This window comes from Nyctereutes procyonoides, unplaced genomic scaffold (assembly GCF_905146905.1).
Source record: "Nyctereutes procyonoides isolate TBG_1078 unplaced genomic scaffold, NYPRO_anot_genome, whole genome shotgun sequence".
Classification (NCBI taxonomy): domain Eukaryota; kingdom Metazoa; phylum Chordata; class Mammalia; order Carnivora; family Canidae; genus Nyctereutes; species Nyctereutes procyonoides.
The window spans coordinates 487,627-503,575 of NW_026575132.1; the positions used below are offsets into that span (position 1 = coordinate 487,627).

The following is a 15,949-nucleotide window of genomic DNA, read 5'->3' on the forward strand; positions in this document are numbered from 1 at the left end:
GGGAAGTGGTAATTTAGTCATGCATCATAAATCAAGCATCTAGGGATGATTGCCATGGCTCCTTAAGGCCCTAGAACCTACCACCACTGTGATTTGAAAGCCTTCAAATCTGAGTAAGAGTCAGAATATCTGTTCCTCAATTTTGGAGGCTGGGGTCTAAAAAGTTAGGCAAGTCCCCAGTGATGAAGGTGGCACGTCCACAAGTCAGGGCCCATGGGAAACATGACAAGTCCCACCACCTGGGCTGGCACTGTATCTGAAGGTGCGGGTTAAGACAGCCTTTAGTTTATATTTTTGTGGTCTAGTTTCCTTTTGGGAGGACAGGATGGTGGACGGGAAGAGTGACAACCTCAAATAAATGCAAATAGGTCCCCAAATATGCCTCCATCCCTGCAGAGGTCTATTATATTCAGAAAACTGGGATGGAAGTAAAGGTCAAGGAAGAGAGTGCATTAGCCTCTGACCAGCTCATAACAGAGCATTTCCCTTAAACCTCCTTTTTCAATCAAGTGCAATTTATTTATTTATTTATTTATTTTTAAAATTTTATTTATTTATTCATGAGAGATACACAGAGAAAGGCAGAGACACAGGCAGAGGGAGAAGCAGGCTCCATGCCGGGAGCCCAAAGCAGAACTCGATCCCAGGACCCTGGGGTCACGCCCTGAGCCAAGGGCAGAGGCTCAACTGCTGAGCCACTCAGGCACCCCTCAAGTGCAATTTAAACTACAGTTTTATGTTTAATTGTTATAGAAAAATACAGGTTAGTCAGCATAGGGAAAAAAGTAGCAAATGACTTCAAACACAGAAAGATTTATATTTTTTCTTTATTTTTTTATAGCTACTATGTGATCTGTTTTGAACTTGAAACCTTCTATCATCAGCTATATAAGACAAAGTGGTGGGGAGCCATAAATGAAATCGTGAATGTTCTGAAACCGAAAAGACTTCCACTAACAGATGCTCAATTACATGAACAATTTAAGAAAAAATTTGGATTCAAAAAAGCTATGAAATGCAAGGTATTTCAGTAATTATCACATAATTGGTATAGGAAGCTATTATAGATAGTATGTTATTATAGATAAGTACGTGTCTCAAATTTTTATCTTAGGGATAAATATTAGGTTAAATAAAGTTTTCAATATGAAATAAAAATTCCACATTTTGCCAGTGTGGAGGTTATAGATTCCTGGATCATACATTTCTGGTAAGGTATATTTATTGTTATTTCCTTAAGCTAAACTTTAAGTGTATTTTGAAAAAATTTATTCTGGGCCTCTTAATAATTTTAGAGCATCCCGTTTGGTATGAAGTCTGCTGTTGAAAGAGGATTATCTGCTGTTTTCCATACATTTAGCCGTAAAACCTCAAGCTCGACTATCAATGTTTCAGATGAGGCCGGTTACACTATTTTCCATCATGCTGCTCTACACAACAGAGTCGCTGTGATATGTCAACTGTGCAATGCCAACTTCAACGTCAACCAGAGACGTTATGTTATGTTTAGCCAAGGTACCACAAGGTTCTTGAAATTTAAACTGTTTTTCTTTTATTTATTACCACTATTCAGAATTAAGAATATGTGTTAATTTCAGAGCAAGATTATAATTTGGTCTTGGTACCTAGAGCAAAGTGGAGAGTTTTGTTTCTCTTATGTCAGAGGGGCTCCTTGCAGTTCTCAAAGTATCACCTATGTCTCTCCTATAGTAGTATTTATTTGTTTATTGTGTCTCCCTCACTTAAATATGACCCCATAAAAGGCAATGACTTGGTTTACTTTGTTTGCCACAATATCCGAGCGCCTGGAAGACAGCCCGGCATCGTAGGTGCTCAGGAAGCGGTTGTTGGGTGAATGCATGCTGGGGCGCATGCAGGGAAGCATTTGATAATCACTGTGGTAATTAATATGCAGTGATGTCCTATAGAAATTCAGAGAAAAGGTGGATAAATAGAGAACACAACAGGGCATCCGTTTCTTAGCCCAGAGTTCTCAACCAGGGAGTAGTTTCTTCAAAATATGTAAAATTAAATTATAATTAATAAAAAATTATCCATAATAATATTTTTAGATTAATGGCTCCTTTAAGGCTTAGCTTTGACTTTAAAAAAACGTTTTTCCTGATTATTAAGTATGCATACTGATATATGCATTCACGAGAATAAATGTAACCAGTATAAAAATGATAACGTTGAAAATGAAAGCAGAAGACGTCCATAACTGAAGAAGGAAATAGAGATAAAATATCAGGAAGAGCTGATGCCTCAAGACTGGCAATAAGAAATTACAATTTTAGGGATCCCTGGGTGGCGCAGCCGTTTGGCGCCTGCCTTTGGCCCAGGGCGCGATCCTGGAGACCCGGGATCGAATCCCACGTCGGGCTCCCGGTGCATGGAGCCTGCTTCTCCCTCTGTCTGTGTCTCTGCCTCTCTCTCTCTCTCTGTATGACTATCGTAAATAAATAAATAATTTAAATCAACAAAAAGGAAAAAAAAAGAAATTACAATTTTATATTTTAACTAGATTTCTTAAAAAGTTGTGTTAAATTTTCACACACCGAAACAAAATATTCTGCTTTCATCCTGTTGACTACAAATAAATTCTGTTCCCTTATCAATGTAATTAAAATGTCTTGATAGTAAGACGCTTCGATTGGTGACAATAGAGCACAAACTCAGTTAAATGTTGATGCAATGAGTACGCAGCTTTTTACAGACCTACCATAGTAGAAGCCGTTTTTGGTGTGAAAAAATTCATTTGTAAATTGAAGTCTCTCCTTCATCTTGTGACTATTTGGATTTCCATTTGGTGAGAATAGGGTAGATTTTGAAGTATGGAAAATGTGCAAGTCTGCGCACAGGACCCCACAGCTCAGAACCGCGCAGGCCTCGTGGGCGCCTGGGGACAGTGACCCGGGCCACCCCCACTCTCTGCGGGGTCGGCCTCACCGCCTCGCGGTCCTGAGGTCCAAGCGGTACCGCCCTTGGCAGCTGGACGTGGCCGCTTGTTCGTATTCGCAGGAGTCTGTTTTGACTAATGTGGGGAACTGCTGTACATAAATGGTCATACTGCTGTTTTCCTTTTAAAACAGAGTCATCAAAAATGGACACGAAAAGAGAAAGAAACGGTAAGACGCAAGTAAAGTAGCTGGTGCTCGGAAAGCTTATTGCACGTGTTAAAACTCTCCTTATGCTATACAGTCTACCAAATGTCCCCTCACAGGACAATGTCATATAATGATGTTTTTGTATATATTTTGAAGTATTTTTCTGTCCATGTTTATTTATTCATATTTCTCTTAAGTCTTGTGCTTTTTTTTTTTTTTACTTGTGGAATTTGTAGTTACCTCTACTATTTTTATAAAATCAGGCCCCAAAGTGGTTTTTATGCCAAAAAAAAAGGCAGTGACTATTATCCAGATATGCTGCCATCTAGCGACAATAACGATCTGTGAGGTCTGCGGATGAGGCGTTCTTGACTGAGCTGAGAGATGGGACCTAAGTATTGAATACGGGATGAGCACTGGGTGTTATGCTATATGTTGGCAAATTGAACTCCAATTAAAAAAAAAAAGGAAGAAAAAATAAATAAATTAAACAAAAGCCTACTTAAAAAAAAAGAATATGGAGATTCAGAAAACATGTTAAAGGGCCCATCTTCCCTCTATAGATGTCTCTAAAAGACCCCCATGCCTTCATACTCTACACAGGATGATTCAAGGAGGGCTAATTTTTTCAGGTTTTAGCCATATTTAATTGATCAGTGACAACCAGCTTCAGCTTGGTTTCTTTATCCCCAGAACACACAGCCAGCAACACAGTGAACCTGACATGAAAGTGTGAATCATAGCATAATGTAGCCATTCTTCCAACTCAAGAGTTTAACTTCTTTTTTAAATTCCAGCATAGGGATCCCTGGGGGGCTCAGGGGCTAAGTGCCTGCCTTGGGCCCAGGGCATGACCACAGGGTCCTGGGATCGAGTCCCGCCTCGAGCTCCCCACAGGGAGCCTGCTTCTCCCTCTGCCTGTGTCTCCACCTCTCTCTTGGTATCTCTCATGAATAAATACATAAAATCTTTAAAAATAAATTCTAGTACGATTAATGTACAGTTTTATATTAGTTTCAGAGGTATAATACACTGATTCAGCAAGTCTATACATTACTCAGTGCTCATCATGGTCATTGTGGTCTTTAATTCCCATCCTCTACCTCACCCATCCACACTCCTCCCCTCCAGGAACCACCAGTTTGTTCTGAATATTTAAGAGTCTGTTTTTTGTCTCTTTTCTTCTTTGTTTGCTTTGTTTCTTAAATTCCATATATAAGTGAAATCATATAGTATTTGTGTTTCTCCAATCTACCTATTTCACTTCACATTATATTCTCTAGATCCATCCATATTTGCAATGGCAAATGGCATTGCAATGGCAAGATTTCATTCCTTTTCATGGCTGAGTAATATTCCATTATATATATAAAATATATAATCAAATTATATTATATAATTTTATATGCATATATCACATATTTCCCCATTCTTCTATTAATGGACGCTTGGTCTGCTTCCATATGTTGGCTATTGTAAATAATGCTGCAATAAACATAGAGGTCTGTGTAGCCTTTGAATTAGGGTTTTTGAATTCTTTGGGCAAATGCAAATGCAAATGCAAATGCAAATTCTTGGGCAAATGCAATTATCACATAATTGTATGATTGTATAATTGTACAGATAATTGTATCTGATGGTAACTCTATTTTTGATAATAGAGTTGTATAATTGTATCAGATGGTAACTCTATTTTTAATTTTTTGAGGAATGTTTCCATACGGGTTTTCACAATGGCTACACCAGTCTGCGTTCCCACCAACAGTGCATGAGGATTCTTTTTCCTCAGCCACCACACCAATACTTGTTTATTATGTTTTTTATTTTACTCATTCTGATAGGTATGAGGTGATACTTCATTGTGGGTGTGACTTGTATTTCTCTGATAATTAGTGACGTTGAGCATCTCTTCATGTGTCTGTTGGCCATCTGGATGTCTTCTTTAGAGAAATGTCTGTTGGTGTCTTCTGCCCATTTTTAAATTGGATTATTTGTTTGTTGGGTGTTGAGTTTTATAAGTTTTATATATATTTTGGATATTAACCGCTTATCAGTTATATCACTTGCAAATATCTTCTCCCGTTTAGTAGGTTGCCTTTTAGTTTTGTTGATTGTTTCTTTCACTGTGCAGAAGCTCTTTATTTTGATGTGATCCCAATAGTTCTTTTTTGCTTTTGTTTCTTTTGCCTCAGGAGACATATCTAGAAAGATGTTATTGTGGCTGATGTCAGAGCAATTACTGCCCATGAACTCTTCTAGGATTTTTATGGTTTTAGGTCTCACATTTAGATCCTTAATCCACATTGAGTTTAATTTTGTGTGTGGCATAAGAAAGTGGTCCAGGTTCATTCCTCTGCATGTTGCTGTCCAGTTTTCCCAACATGTTGAAGGGATTGTCTTTTTCCCGTTGCATCTTCTTGCTAAGGAGAGTTTATTTTTAAAGAATCCATTTACAAAGAGTTGAAACTCACAGTGGGGAGGGCACTTTTCAAATTAGCCATCTTCCGCTGGTGGAGGAATGCAGCTACCCTGAGATGCTCTTAAGGATAAGTGTGCCGGCCTCTTTCTACCCCTTCTCTGATCTCCTGCCAGCAGTTCCCACTGGCAGACGCTGACAGCCCAAGGACGGGGATTGCAAATTCTGTAGGGTGGGTGGTAAAGGGAGGTGGCTGGGTGGAGGGCCTGGACCTTGCTGGCCCACTCACCCTGTAGAGATTTACAGTTGAGTAACAATAGTGTGCCTCCTGCGTTATTGCTTTCTTTTTTCATTATCTCAGTACCACTTCTCCCTACCTTATAGGATATGCTCCCTCTTTTGTGTCTCCCTCGCTTGAATAAGCTCCATAAATGGCAAGGATTCGGCTCACTTTGCCATGATGTTTTAGTGCCCAGGAGAAAGCCCGGCATTAGTACGTGACTCGGAAGGAGTTGTTAAATGAGTACATGAGTGGATGGTTGTGGGGTAGTATTTGACGATCACTGGCAGAGGTAGCAGAGCGATGTGAGGTAGATATTCAGGAAAAAGGAATAAATACGGCTTTCAGGCTGTAATTTTCCCTAGACCAGGGTTCTCACCCAGAGGATGGCTTCTCCAGACTACAGACACCCCTCCAGGACGTCCTTATTTCTAGCTCTTAGGCCGCTGGTTTTCACCCTTAGCACTGCGGACACCGTGGCCTGGGTAATTCTTTGCAGTGGACGGGCCTCCCCGTGCACTGTGGAGCGTTTCGTATTAATCCCTGAACTCTACCTCTGCAACTAAGAAGACACTATATGTTAATTGAATTTAAATTAAATTAAAAAGTGTCTTTAAAAAAGAAGAGGAATTTTTGGTATGACTCCTGGCTTCCACCCACTAACTGCCAGTTGCAGCCCCCCCCCCCCCGCTCCCCGCACGTGTCACACACAGAAATGTCATCCGCATCGTCCACAGTGTTGGAGGGAGAACACTGTCCCACTCCTCTGGGATAAACTTTCAAGCACAAAAGAACCATCCAGGGATCTGGTTAAAATGCAGATTCTGATTTGGAGGCCCGAGGGGGAGGCCACGGTTCAGCATTTCTAGTAAGAGAGGGATGCAGGAATGGAGGGAGGCGTGGGGGGGCAGGGTGGGGGGCTGCTGCGGTTTTTAGAAAAGTCTCTTCAGGCCATTTGATCTGTTTGTGTTTCCGAGAGCAGCGAGCAGCCTCGGGGAGCCGAGCTCCACATGGACCTGCCGCCCTGGCCCCCGGGGTAGGTGTGCAGGGGTGGTGGAGGGGGTACAGTCGCGGACCCCCCCCCCCAGGTAGGTTAGGCTCCGGTAAGCCGGTCTCTCCTGAGGGCCGGCCTTGTTGAGAAAGCTGGGCTGCTCTCCTGTGTCTCCAGATGGTTCTTCCCCTGCCTCCCAGCCCCCAAGCATAAGGGGGTCTGATGTGCCCTGGAAGGACCTGGTGGAAGGCAGATGCCCTGGACTTTAACTGTGACCGCTGCTGTGGGCCAGCAGCCAGCTGTCTAACGCGGCTGCCACCTGCCGATGTTACCAAACCCCAGGCTCAGCGGCCTGCCAGGCCTCCGGAGCTGGGCTTTGGCGGGAAGGCTGGGGCCCCCTCGAGGCGCCCGCGCCCGGGAGGCTGCTGCGAGGTTCCCGAAGGACATAGGGGCAGGGAGCTCCTCCTGCAGGCGCCAGGCTGTGCAGGCGCGTGATCCTCCCTGGCACGTGGTGTCGCCAGCCTCGGGGCAGCCTCTGGCCCCAACACCTTGCTCCTCAATCAGACCCAGGAAGAGTCCGCGATTCCCTCGGTGTTTAGCCACCTACTTGCCGTCAGGACGGGCCGACGTGGACGCCCTGTGCCACCCGGACCTGGAGCGCTGTCACATGGCTGCATGGCCCAGGGCAGACACTGGAGATGACACTGGAGATGACATTGGAGGTGACACTGGAGATGACACTGGAGATGACACTGGAGATGACCAGAGGCCAGCGAGGAGGGCTTGGACAGCCTGAGGAATGACCCCTGGGGCTGAGGAACGGAGCCGGAAAAGCAGGGCTTGGGAGAAGGAGCCCTCGGACAGCAGGAGTAGCCCCGGGCCCGGATACCTCAGCCTCCCGTGGGCAGGCTCAGGCCGGGCAGCAGGCGTGCGGGGCCCCCAGCAAGCTGGGCCATGGGCTGCTAACCCTGCCTTAGGGGAGCCGCGGAGAGGCCCAAGCGAAGGGCGCAGGTTGTGTTCTGTTCTGGGGTTTTGGCACAAGGGACACGGCCTGGTTCTGTTTCCATTTAAATTGAAGCCTGTGGATCCTTCTCCTAAGTTCCTGATCAGAGGGCCTGCAGAAGCCCCTGAAAAGCTTTCAGCAAGTAGGTGGAAAGGTCAGATTTACAGTTTGCAATGACGGATTGAAGAGCAAGAGCAAGGTGGGAAGCTTAGCGTGGGCGGTGGAGGCAGCAGAGAAGGTTCTAGAGGTGCTTAGACTTGGTGGTGGACTTGCTATGGAGGTGAAGTGAGAAGGAGATACTGGGTCCCCAGGTTGCTGGTTAGCAGAGCTGGCCAGACGCTGCCGGCCTTCGGATCCTGGCCGCAGAGGAAGAGGACCACGTTGGTAGGGAGGGAGAGACTGTTCAGTTTGGAACGTGTTGTGTTGAGGCGGTGTGGACACAGCTCGTGAGATGCTGGAGGTAAAGACGTGGAGCTTGGAGAGAAACAGTAGATCTAGAGACGGAATCCTGGGAGTCATGAACTCTTAGGTGGTAAGTGAAGCCACTGCAAAGATTAAAAGGCCCAAGACACACCATAAGGCTCACGTAGGCGTCAAGACGAGAAGGTTCAAAGGAGACTGTGAAGGGGTAGCCCGAGCGGTAGCAGAAAAACAGGCGGCGACATGGCATCCCACAGGCCACGGGGAAACAACTATTTTAAACAGAAAGAACCTTACTGTTGAAGGTAAGATAAGAATTGAAAACACCCACTGGAGCTAGTGACCCAGAAAGGCCTTTGTGAGCGTGTTTTTCCTTCAATTTCAAAGGATCTTCCTACTAAAAAATAGGATTTCCTATTTTACAAGAAACAGCTAATTTGATCGCACACTATTTTATACATGGACTTAATTTTTCATGTATGTAATAGTTTCAATGTTATTTGTTCTTAATTTATGAAGAAGAAGGGTTAAACTTTAACCGTCAGACGTCCTGAGTTAAAGGAATTCTAGAATGGCCTGAATCCATGCTTGTGGTGCTCTTCTTGGAGCTTTTATTTACTTGTTTTCTCTTCTTGGAGCTTTTATTTACTTGTTTTCTCTTCTTGGAGCTTTTACATCCCAGCACCAAGGTCTCTAGAGCCTTTATTTCGTGGCACTCAGCTCTGTGGATGGATATGGAAAAGGTGTGGATTTTTTTTATTTTTTAAGATTATTTATTTATTTATTCATGAGAGACACACACACACACAGAGAGAGAGAGAGAGAGAGAGAGAGAGAGACAGGCCCAGGCGGAGGGAGGAGCAGGCTCCTGCGGGGACCCCGACTCCCACCTCCATCCCGGGTCCCCGGGGTTACGGCCTGGGCCAGAGGCGGGGGGTGGGGGGGTGGCCGGCCAAGCCCCGGTTCACCTGAGCACCCCCCCAGGCCCGACGCCCCTGCACCTGGCCGCGCAGGCCTGCGCCCTGGAGGCCACCGTGTGCCTGCTGAGCTTCCGCGCAGACCTCACGCTGGCCGCGGCCCGGGGCTGGCTGCCCATCCACTTCGCCGCCTTCTACGACAACATCGGCGTGGCCGCCGCGCTCTGCAGACGGGACCCCGCGCAGCTCGAGGCGGAGGCAGCCGCCGGGTGAGTCTGGGCGCCCCACCTGGGGGTTCGCGGCCCGCCCCGGGGCACCATCCTCCTGCGCTCCTGTCCCCAGGCCCCGCTCAGGCCCAGGTGCGCCCGCACCTGCCGCGGGGACACGCGAGGATGCGGCCTTGGGGGCAGCACACAGCGCCACCCACCTGCGGGGGAGCCCTCGGACCGTAGGGGGGGCGGAGGGATGGGCGGGGGGGGGGGATGCACCTGCGGGGGAGCCCTCGGACCGGAGCGTGGGGACAGGGTGTGGGCGGAGTCGGTGCCCCGAGGGCCGCGGGCACAGCTGCCCCGACTGCAGGGCGGCCGCCCCAGGGTCCTGGTCACTGAAGTCACCGCGGCCTGTCCCTCGCTCTTTAGGAATCAGTGCACCCCGCTGCTGCTCGCTGCCACCTCGGGGGCCCTGGACACGATCCGCTACCTGTTGTCCCTCGGTGCTAACTGGAGGAAAACCGATACTAAGGGCAATAATATAATTCACCTGTCGGTGCTCAGCTTCCACACGGAGGTCCTCAAGCACATAATAGGGCTAAGCATCCCTGAGCTCCCAGTGTGGGCGACCCTGGTCGGTAAGTACCCGGCGCGGCCCGCAGTGGCCTAGGTCACCGTGGCCTGGGTCACCAGCAGCCTGGGTCACCGCGGCCTGGGTCACCGTGGCCAGGGTCCCCGGGCCTGGGTCACCAGCAGCCTGGGTCACCAGCAGCCTGGGTCACCGTGTCCTGGGTCACCGCGGCCTGGGTCACCACGGCCTGGGTCACCAGTAGCCTGGGTTACTGCGGCCTGGGTCACCGCGGCCTGGGTCACCAGCAGCCTGGGTCACCGCGGCCTGGGTCACCACGGCCTGGGTCACCAGCAGCCTGGGTCACCGCGGCCTGGGTCACCACAGCCTGGGTCACCAGCAGCTTGGGTCACCGCAGCCTGGGTCACCACGGCCTGGGTCACCATGGCCTGGGTCACCAGCAGCCTGGGTCACCCCGGCCCAGGCACCTCCGGGTGCTGGGAAATAGAGGGAATACTGGACATGCCCCCGGGTCTCCAACAGTGAACTATCAGAGACATTTTGTTAAGACCACAGATACAAATAAAACGGAGCTATATTTCCTGTGTATTTTTATTTCTAAATTAAAATCAAATAATAATGACCCAGGTTATATTTTATACAATTTATTTTCAAAGGTTTTATTTATTTATTTGAGAGAGAGAAGGGAGAGAGAGGGAACATAAGCAAGGGGAAGGGGGAGGGGGAAGGGGGAAGCCAGCTCGTCATGGGCGGGGAGCCTGGTGTGGAACCAACCCCAGGACCTTGGCCCAGCCAGAGACCGACACTTAGCCCACTGAGCCACGTAAGCGGCCCAACTTTCTCCAAAAGTCTGTCTATCCTCTTCTCCATCAAATAAGCAAATTAAAAACAAAACAAAACAAAACAAAAAACCCAAAAACAAAAACAAAACAAGGAAAGAGGAAGGAAATTAAAACTGAAGTGAAAAAGTTTCCCTCTGGGATGCCTGGGGGCTCAGTGGTTGGGCACCTGCCTTCAGCTCCAGGAGTGACCCCGGGGTCCCAGAATCAAGTCCCATGTCGGCCTCCATGCAGGGAGCCTGCTTCTCCCTCTGCCTGGGTCTCTGCCTCTCGGGGTCTCTCAGGAATAAATAAAATCTTAAAAATATATATTAAAAAATGAAGAAAAAAAGAAGAAGATTCCCTCACATTCATTCCCTCCTAATTTAAAAGATGATGGGCTTTGGTTCAGCACCTCACAGAAGGCAACTTATAAACACTTACAACACGTGTTTTTCTGTTGAGCATTTGCCAGAAATGTTGCAGTGTGAGAGCTATAAACGAAGGATGATGGCTGTGATGTCCTTGGAAGTAATTTGTTTAGCAAATGATGGATACTGGAAGTGTATTTTGGATGCAGGTAATAAAAAACCTATTAATTGTCTTTTGCTTACACTATTTTATGTAGGGCTATAATTATATTCAATCACTTTAAGATCTATTTTTTTTAAAGATTTTATTTATTTATTTTTTGAGAAGGAGGGAGTGAGAAAGAAAGCAGGAGAGCACAGAGGGCGAGAAAGCAGCAGCCTCCCTGCTGAGCAGAGGAGCCCACGCAGGCCTCAGTCCCAGGACTCGGACCAGACACTTAACTAACTGAGCCACCCAAGTGCCCCTTAAAATCTCTTTTTAATTGTAGAGGAAACTTTTTAGTTGATTTTAAGTTTCTATTTTTTCTAAAATCACTTCCTTTACCTGATAAATATATTTATATTTATATTTATTAATTTATAAATATACATTTATATATTTTTAATTCAGGTATAGTTGACACACAATGTTATATTAGTTTTCGGTATACGAAAACAATTCTGTACATTTTGCTGTGCTCCCCGTAGGTGTAGCTACCATCTGTCACCATGCAATGCTACTTTTCCCTCCAATTTTTATTTAAATTTTAGTTACTTAACATAAAGTGCAGCAATGGTTTTAGGAGTAGAATTCAGTGATCGGTCACTTACATACAACACCCAGTGCTCATCATGAGCACCCGCCTTAACCCTCACCACCCGTCTAACCCATCCTGACCCACCTCCTCCATCAACCTTCAGTTTGTTCTCTATCAGTAAGAGTCTGTTATGGTTTGCTTACCTCTCTCCTTTTTTTCTTCTCCCCTTCCCGTATGTTCACCTGATTTCTATCTTAAATTCCACATATTAGTGAAATCATATAGTATTTGTCTTTCACTGACTGACTTCACTTAGCGTAATACAGTCTAGCTGCATCCACATCATTGCAAATGGCAAGATTTTGCTCTTTTGATGGCTGAGTAATATTCCACTGTACGTATACACCACATCTTTTTCTTTTTTAAATAATAAATTTATTTTTTATTGGTGTTCAATTTGCCAACATACAGAATAACACCCAGTGCTCATCCCATCAAGTGCCCACCTCAGTGCCCATCACCCAGTCACCCCCACCCCCCCGCCCCCGTCCACCTCCCTTTCCACCACCCCTAGTTCGTTTCCCAGAGTTAGGAGTCTTCCATGTTCTGTCTCCCTTTCTGATATTTCCCACACATTTCTTCACCCTTCCCCTCTATTCCCTTTCACTATTATTTATATTCCCCAAATGAATGAGACCATATAATGTTTGTCCTTCTCCGATTGACTTATTTCACTCAGCATAATACCTTCCAGTTCCATCCACATCGAAGCAAATGTACACCACATCTTCTTTATCCACCCATCAGTCATTGGACATTTGGGCTCTTTCCGTAATCTGGCTATTGTTGATAATGCTGCTGTAAACATCAGGGGACGCATACCCCTCTGAATCTGTATTTTTGTATCCTTTGGATAACTACCTAGTAGTGCAATTTCTGAACCATCAGGTCATTCTATTTTTAACTCTTTGAGGAGCCTCCACACAGTTTTCCAGGGTGACTGCACCAGTTCACATTCCCACCAGCAGTGCAGAGGGTTCCCCTTTCTCCACATCCTGTTGTTTCTTGTGTTGTTAATTCTAATGCTGACAGGTGTGCAGTGGTAGTTCATTGTGGTTCTGATTTGCATTTCCCTGATGATGAGTGATGAGCATCTTTTAATGTGTCTGTTGGCCATCTGGATGTCTTCTTTGGGAAAATACCTCTTCATGTCATACTCCCTGCAACTCTATTACAATAGCATTGGCTGTATTTCCTATGCCCAAACTTTTATTCATAGGATTAACTCATTCCTTAACTGGAAGTCTGTAGCTCCCATTCCCTTTCACGCCCCCCCCCTTTTTTTTTTACCCATTCCCTCCACCTCCCTCCACTCTGGCAATCATCAGTTAGTTCTTTGTTATAGGTCTGATTCTACTTTTTGTTTGTTTAATCACTTATTTTGCTTTTTTACATTCCACATAGAAGTGAAATCATATGGTATTTGTCTTTCTCTGACAACCTCTTATTTTATTTTATTTTATTTTTTTTTTAATTTTTATTTATTTATGATAGAGAGAGAGAGAGAGAGAGAGAGAGAGAGAGAGAGGCAGAGACACAGGCAGAGGGAGAAGCAGGCTCCATGCACCGGGAGCCTGACGTGGGATTCGATCCCGGGTCTCCAGGATCGGGCCCTGGGCCAAAGGCAGGCGCTAAACCGCTGCGCCACCCAGGGATCCCTCTTATTTTATTTTTCACATGGAAGTTGCACATGATCAAAACACTTTATAAATTCCACTTTTCTAAAAATTTCCAAACTTAAAAATTATATTAAATTACTTATTGTGCTACCTTTTATATTTACTTTCACTTAGAAATTATTCCTATTCTGTATCTACACAATTTATTTTTTTAATTAAAAATAGAAGTTTCTTTGTGATGAGCACTGGGTATTATATGGAAGTGTTGAATCACTCACTATATTGAATGCCTGAAACTAATATTATATGGTATGTTAACTAGCTGGAATTCAAATAAGAACTTTTAAAAATAGCAGTTTTTGTGTCAGCCCTGGGTTTGTAACTAGCTCTGCATTTAGAACTTAGGCTAATTGCTTGCCCTCTCTAACCCTAATTTCCTCATTAATCAAATGATTCCTTACGTCATTGGGTTGTTTTGAGAACACTATTATTCAATATAACTTTCTGAAATGATGGAAATATTTTATTTGCAGTCAGTATGGTATCCACAGCTCTAATGTGGATATTGGGCACACATGAAATGATCCATAAATATTGTTGAATGAATAAATGAATGAATACAAAATAGAAGTTGTACCCCAAACTAACTGTTAGTGTTCCTAAAAACATGTACAAAAAGGTCTGTGTCCAATAAGTGAACCATAGATAAGTCATAAAGGAGGTTTCATTTCAGGTAGATAAGTAAAGACCTAATTATACCCATTCTATTTTTTCCAGCATTTCTTGTGTGCTCTAGAGTGTTATTTTCCTTTCTTTCACATTGAACTGATACAACAAGCATCTAGCTGAAGCCAGATTCTCTATTTTTCACCAGACCCAGTGATCTCCATCTTTGAACCAATTGTAATTAGTGAAGCTAAAGTTACCTTTTAGTAGATTCAGCACTTTTTGTCTTCAGTTGCTTGCAAAAAAAAAGGGGGGGGGGTAAAATATAATAAAATGCTCAAACAATTGCATAAACACTGCCACAAAAATTGGATGAAATACCCAAACCGAACGCTGTCATATGGTAGCTCAAAGAATCTATTCCTCCATTATCTTAAGCCAGCAGTGCATGGTTCCAAGGTGGCTGGGAGTTACCAGTATGAAACACAGGCTTGTGTGCTGTGCGGAAATCCAATGTGTGAACAATGAGAACTGCCTGAATTATAGAGAAGCCTGAAAAGTATATTCATATAGATTCAAATAATTTTGTAAATACCTCTAGAATTACTTGCTAATTGTTTACATGGCAGTGACTATCGTAATAAGTCGACTATGAATGGTTACAGATAATTCATATCTTTTCTTGATCTCTTCATTGCAGGTACCATCCCTGCCTTAATCAATCTGTTAAAAGGCTCCAAAATAAAATTGCAGTGCAAAACAGTTGGGTTACTGAGTAACCTGTCGACCCGGGCCAGTGTGGTGCGCGCCGTTGTGGTGGCCGGAGGCGTGCCAGCTCTCCTGGGCTTACTGGCCTCCGACGAGCCTGAGCTGCATTCTCGTTGTGCTGTCATTTTATATGACGTTGCCCAGCTGGAAAGCAAGGATGTTATTGCCAGATATGTACGTTTCTTTCATAGAATATGATTTTGCCTGACAGCAATTCCTTCAGGGCAGAGGCCCTGCTGCTGCGCCGGGGGGGACACCCCCAGGGAGGAGCGCGGTCAGGGTGGCAAGGAGCAGGCCTGGTGCCATCCCTCGGGGGCCACGGTGAAGTGGCCCGGGACAGTAGCAGGGCCAGCGCAGCGCAGGGTGTTGGGTCCCTGTCCCCTTCCCCACGGGGGCACCAGGACGCAGGAAATGCTACCAGCATTGGCCTGTGGCTCCAGAGGGGCCTTGGCCCTGGGAAACCTATCACTTGGCCAAGGCTGCCTGTCGTCTGTCTGGAGGGAGGCGTCAGCGGTCCTGTCAAGGCCACTGGCTGCAGGAGGCGCTGAGGAATGGCCAGGGAGGGCTGGTGGCTCTCCATCCTCTCTGGCTCAGCTGATCCTTCCAAACACATCTGGTCCTCATGACTCGTTCACCCTGGCCTTCCTTAAGTTTTGAGCCTTTATGTTCACTAGGCCCGGGGTCTGCTGACACCCTGGTCCCCAGTCCCACGGTGTCACTCAGGGAGGCATGTATCTCTGTGTCTGCCCCCAAGAAGGAGGCACACGACCCCTAGGACAGTGGCCATGGAGGGGCTCATCCCCACGGGAAGCTCACCCACACTTACGGGGCCTCAGCATTACAGATGTGTCCTGCCGTTATTGAAAATGAGGCTACGTTTACCTTTCTTACAGTTTTGCATTATTTGTGTTACTGGAGAGAAAGCCATCTTTACTCCAATTAAATTAGGAAATGATATTCATATTTAAAAATAGTTTG

General features: G+C 45.7%; 1 protein-coding gene across 1 annotated transcript in view; it reads left to right on the top strand.

Annotated features, from left to right (window-relative positions):
• ANKAR (ankyrin and armadillo repeat containing) overlaps window positions 1-15,949 on the top strand; it is a 55,159-nt gene that overhangs the window by 13,617 nt on the left and 25,593 nt on the right. Inside the window, exons 5-10 of the mRNA XM_055345335.1 lie at window positions 842-1,022; window positions 1,296-1,515; window positions 9,202-9,403; window positions 9,773-9,981; window positions 11,226-11,330; window positions 14,904-15,145. Of these exons, the coding sequence (XP_055201310.1) occupies window positions 842-1,022; window positions 1,296-1,515; window positions 9,202-9,403; window positions 9,773-9,981; window positions 11,226-11,330; window positions 14,904-15,145 (1,159 nt within the window). The remainder of the gene's footprint in view (window positions 1-841; window positions 1,023-1,295; window positions 1,516-9,201; window positions 9,404-9,772; window positions 9,982-11,225; window positions 11,331-14,903; window positions 15,146-15,949) is intronic.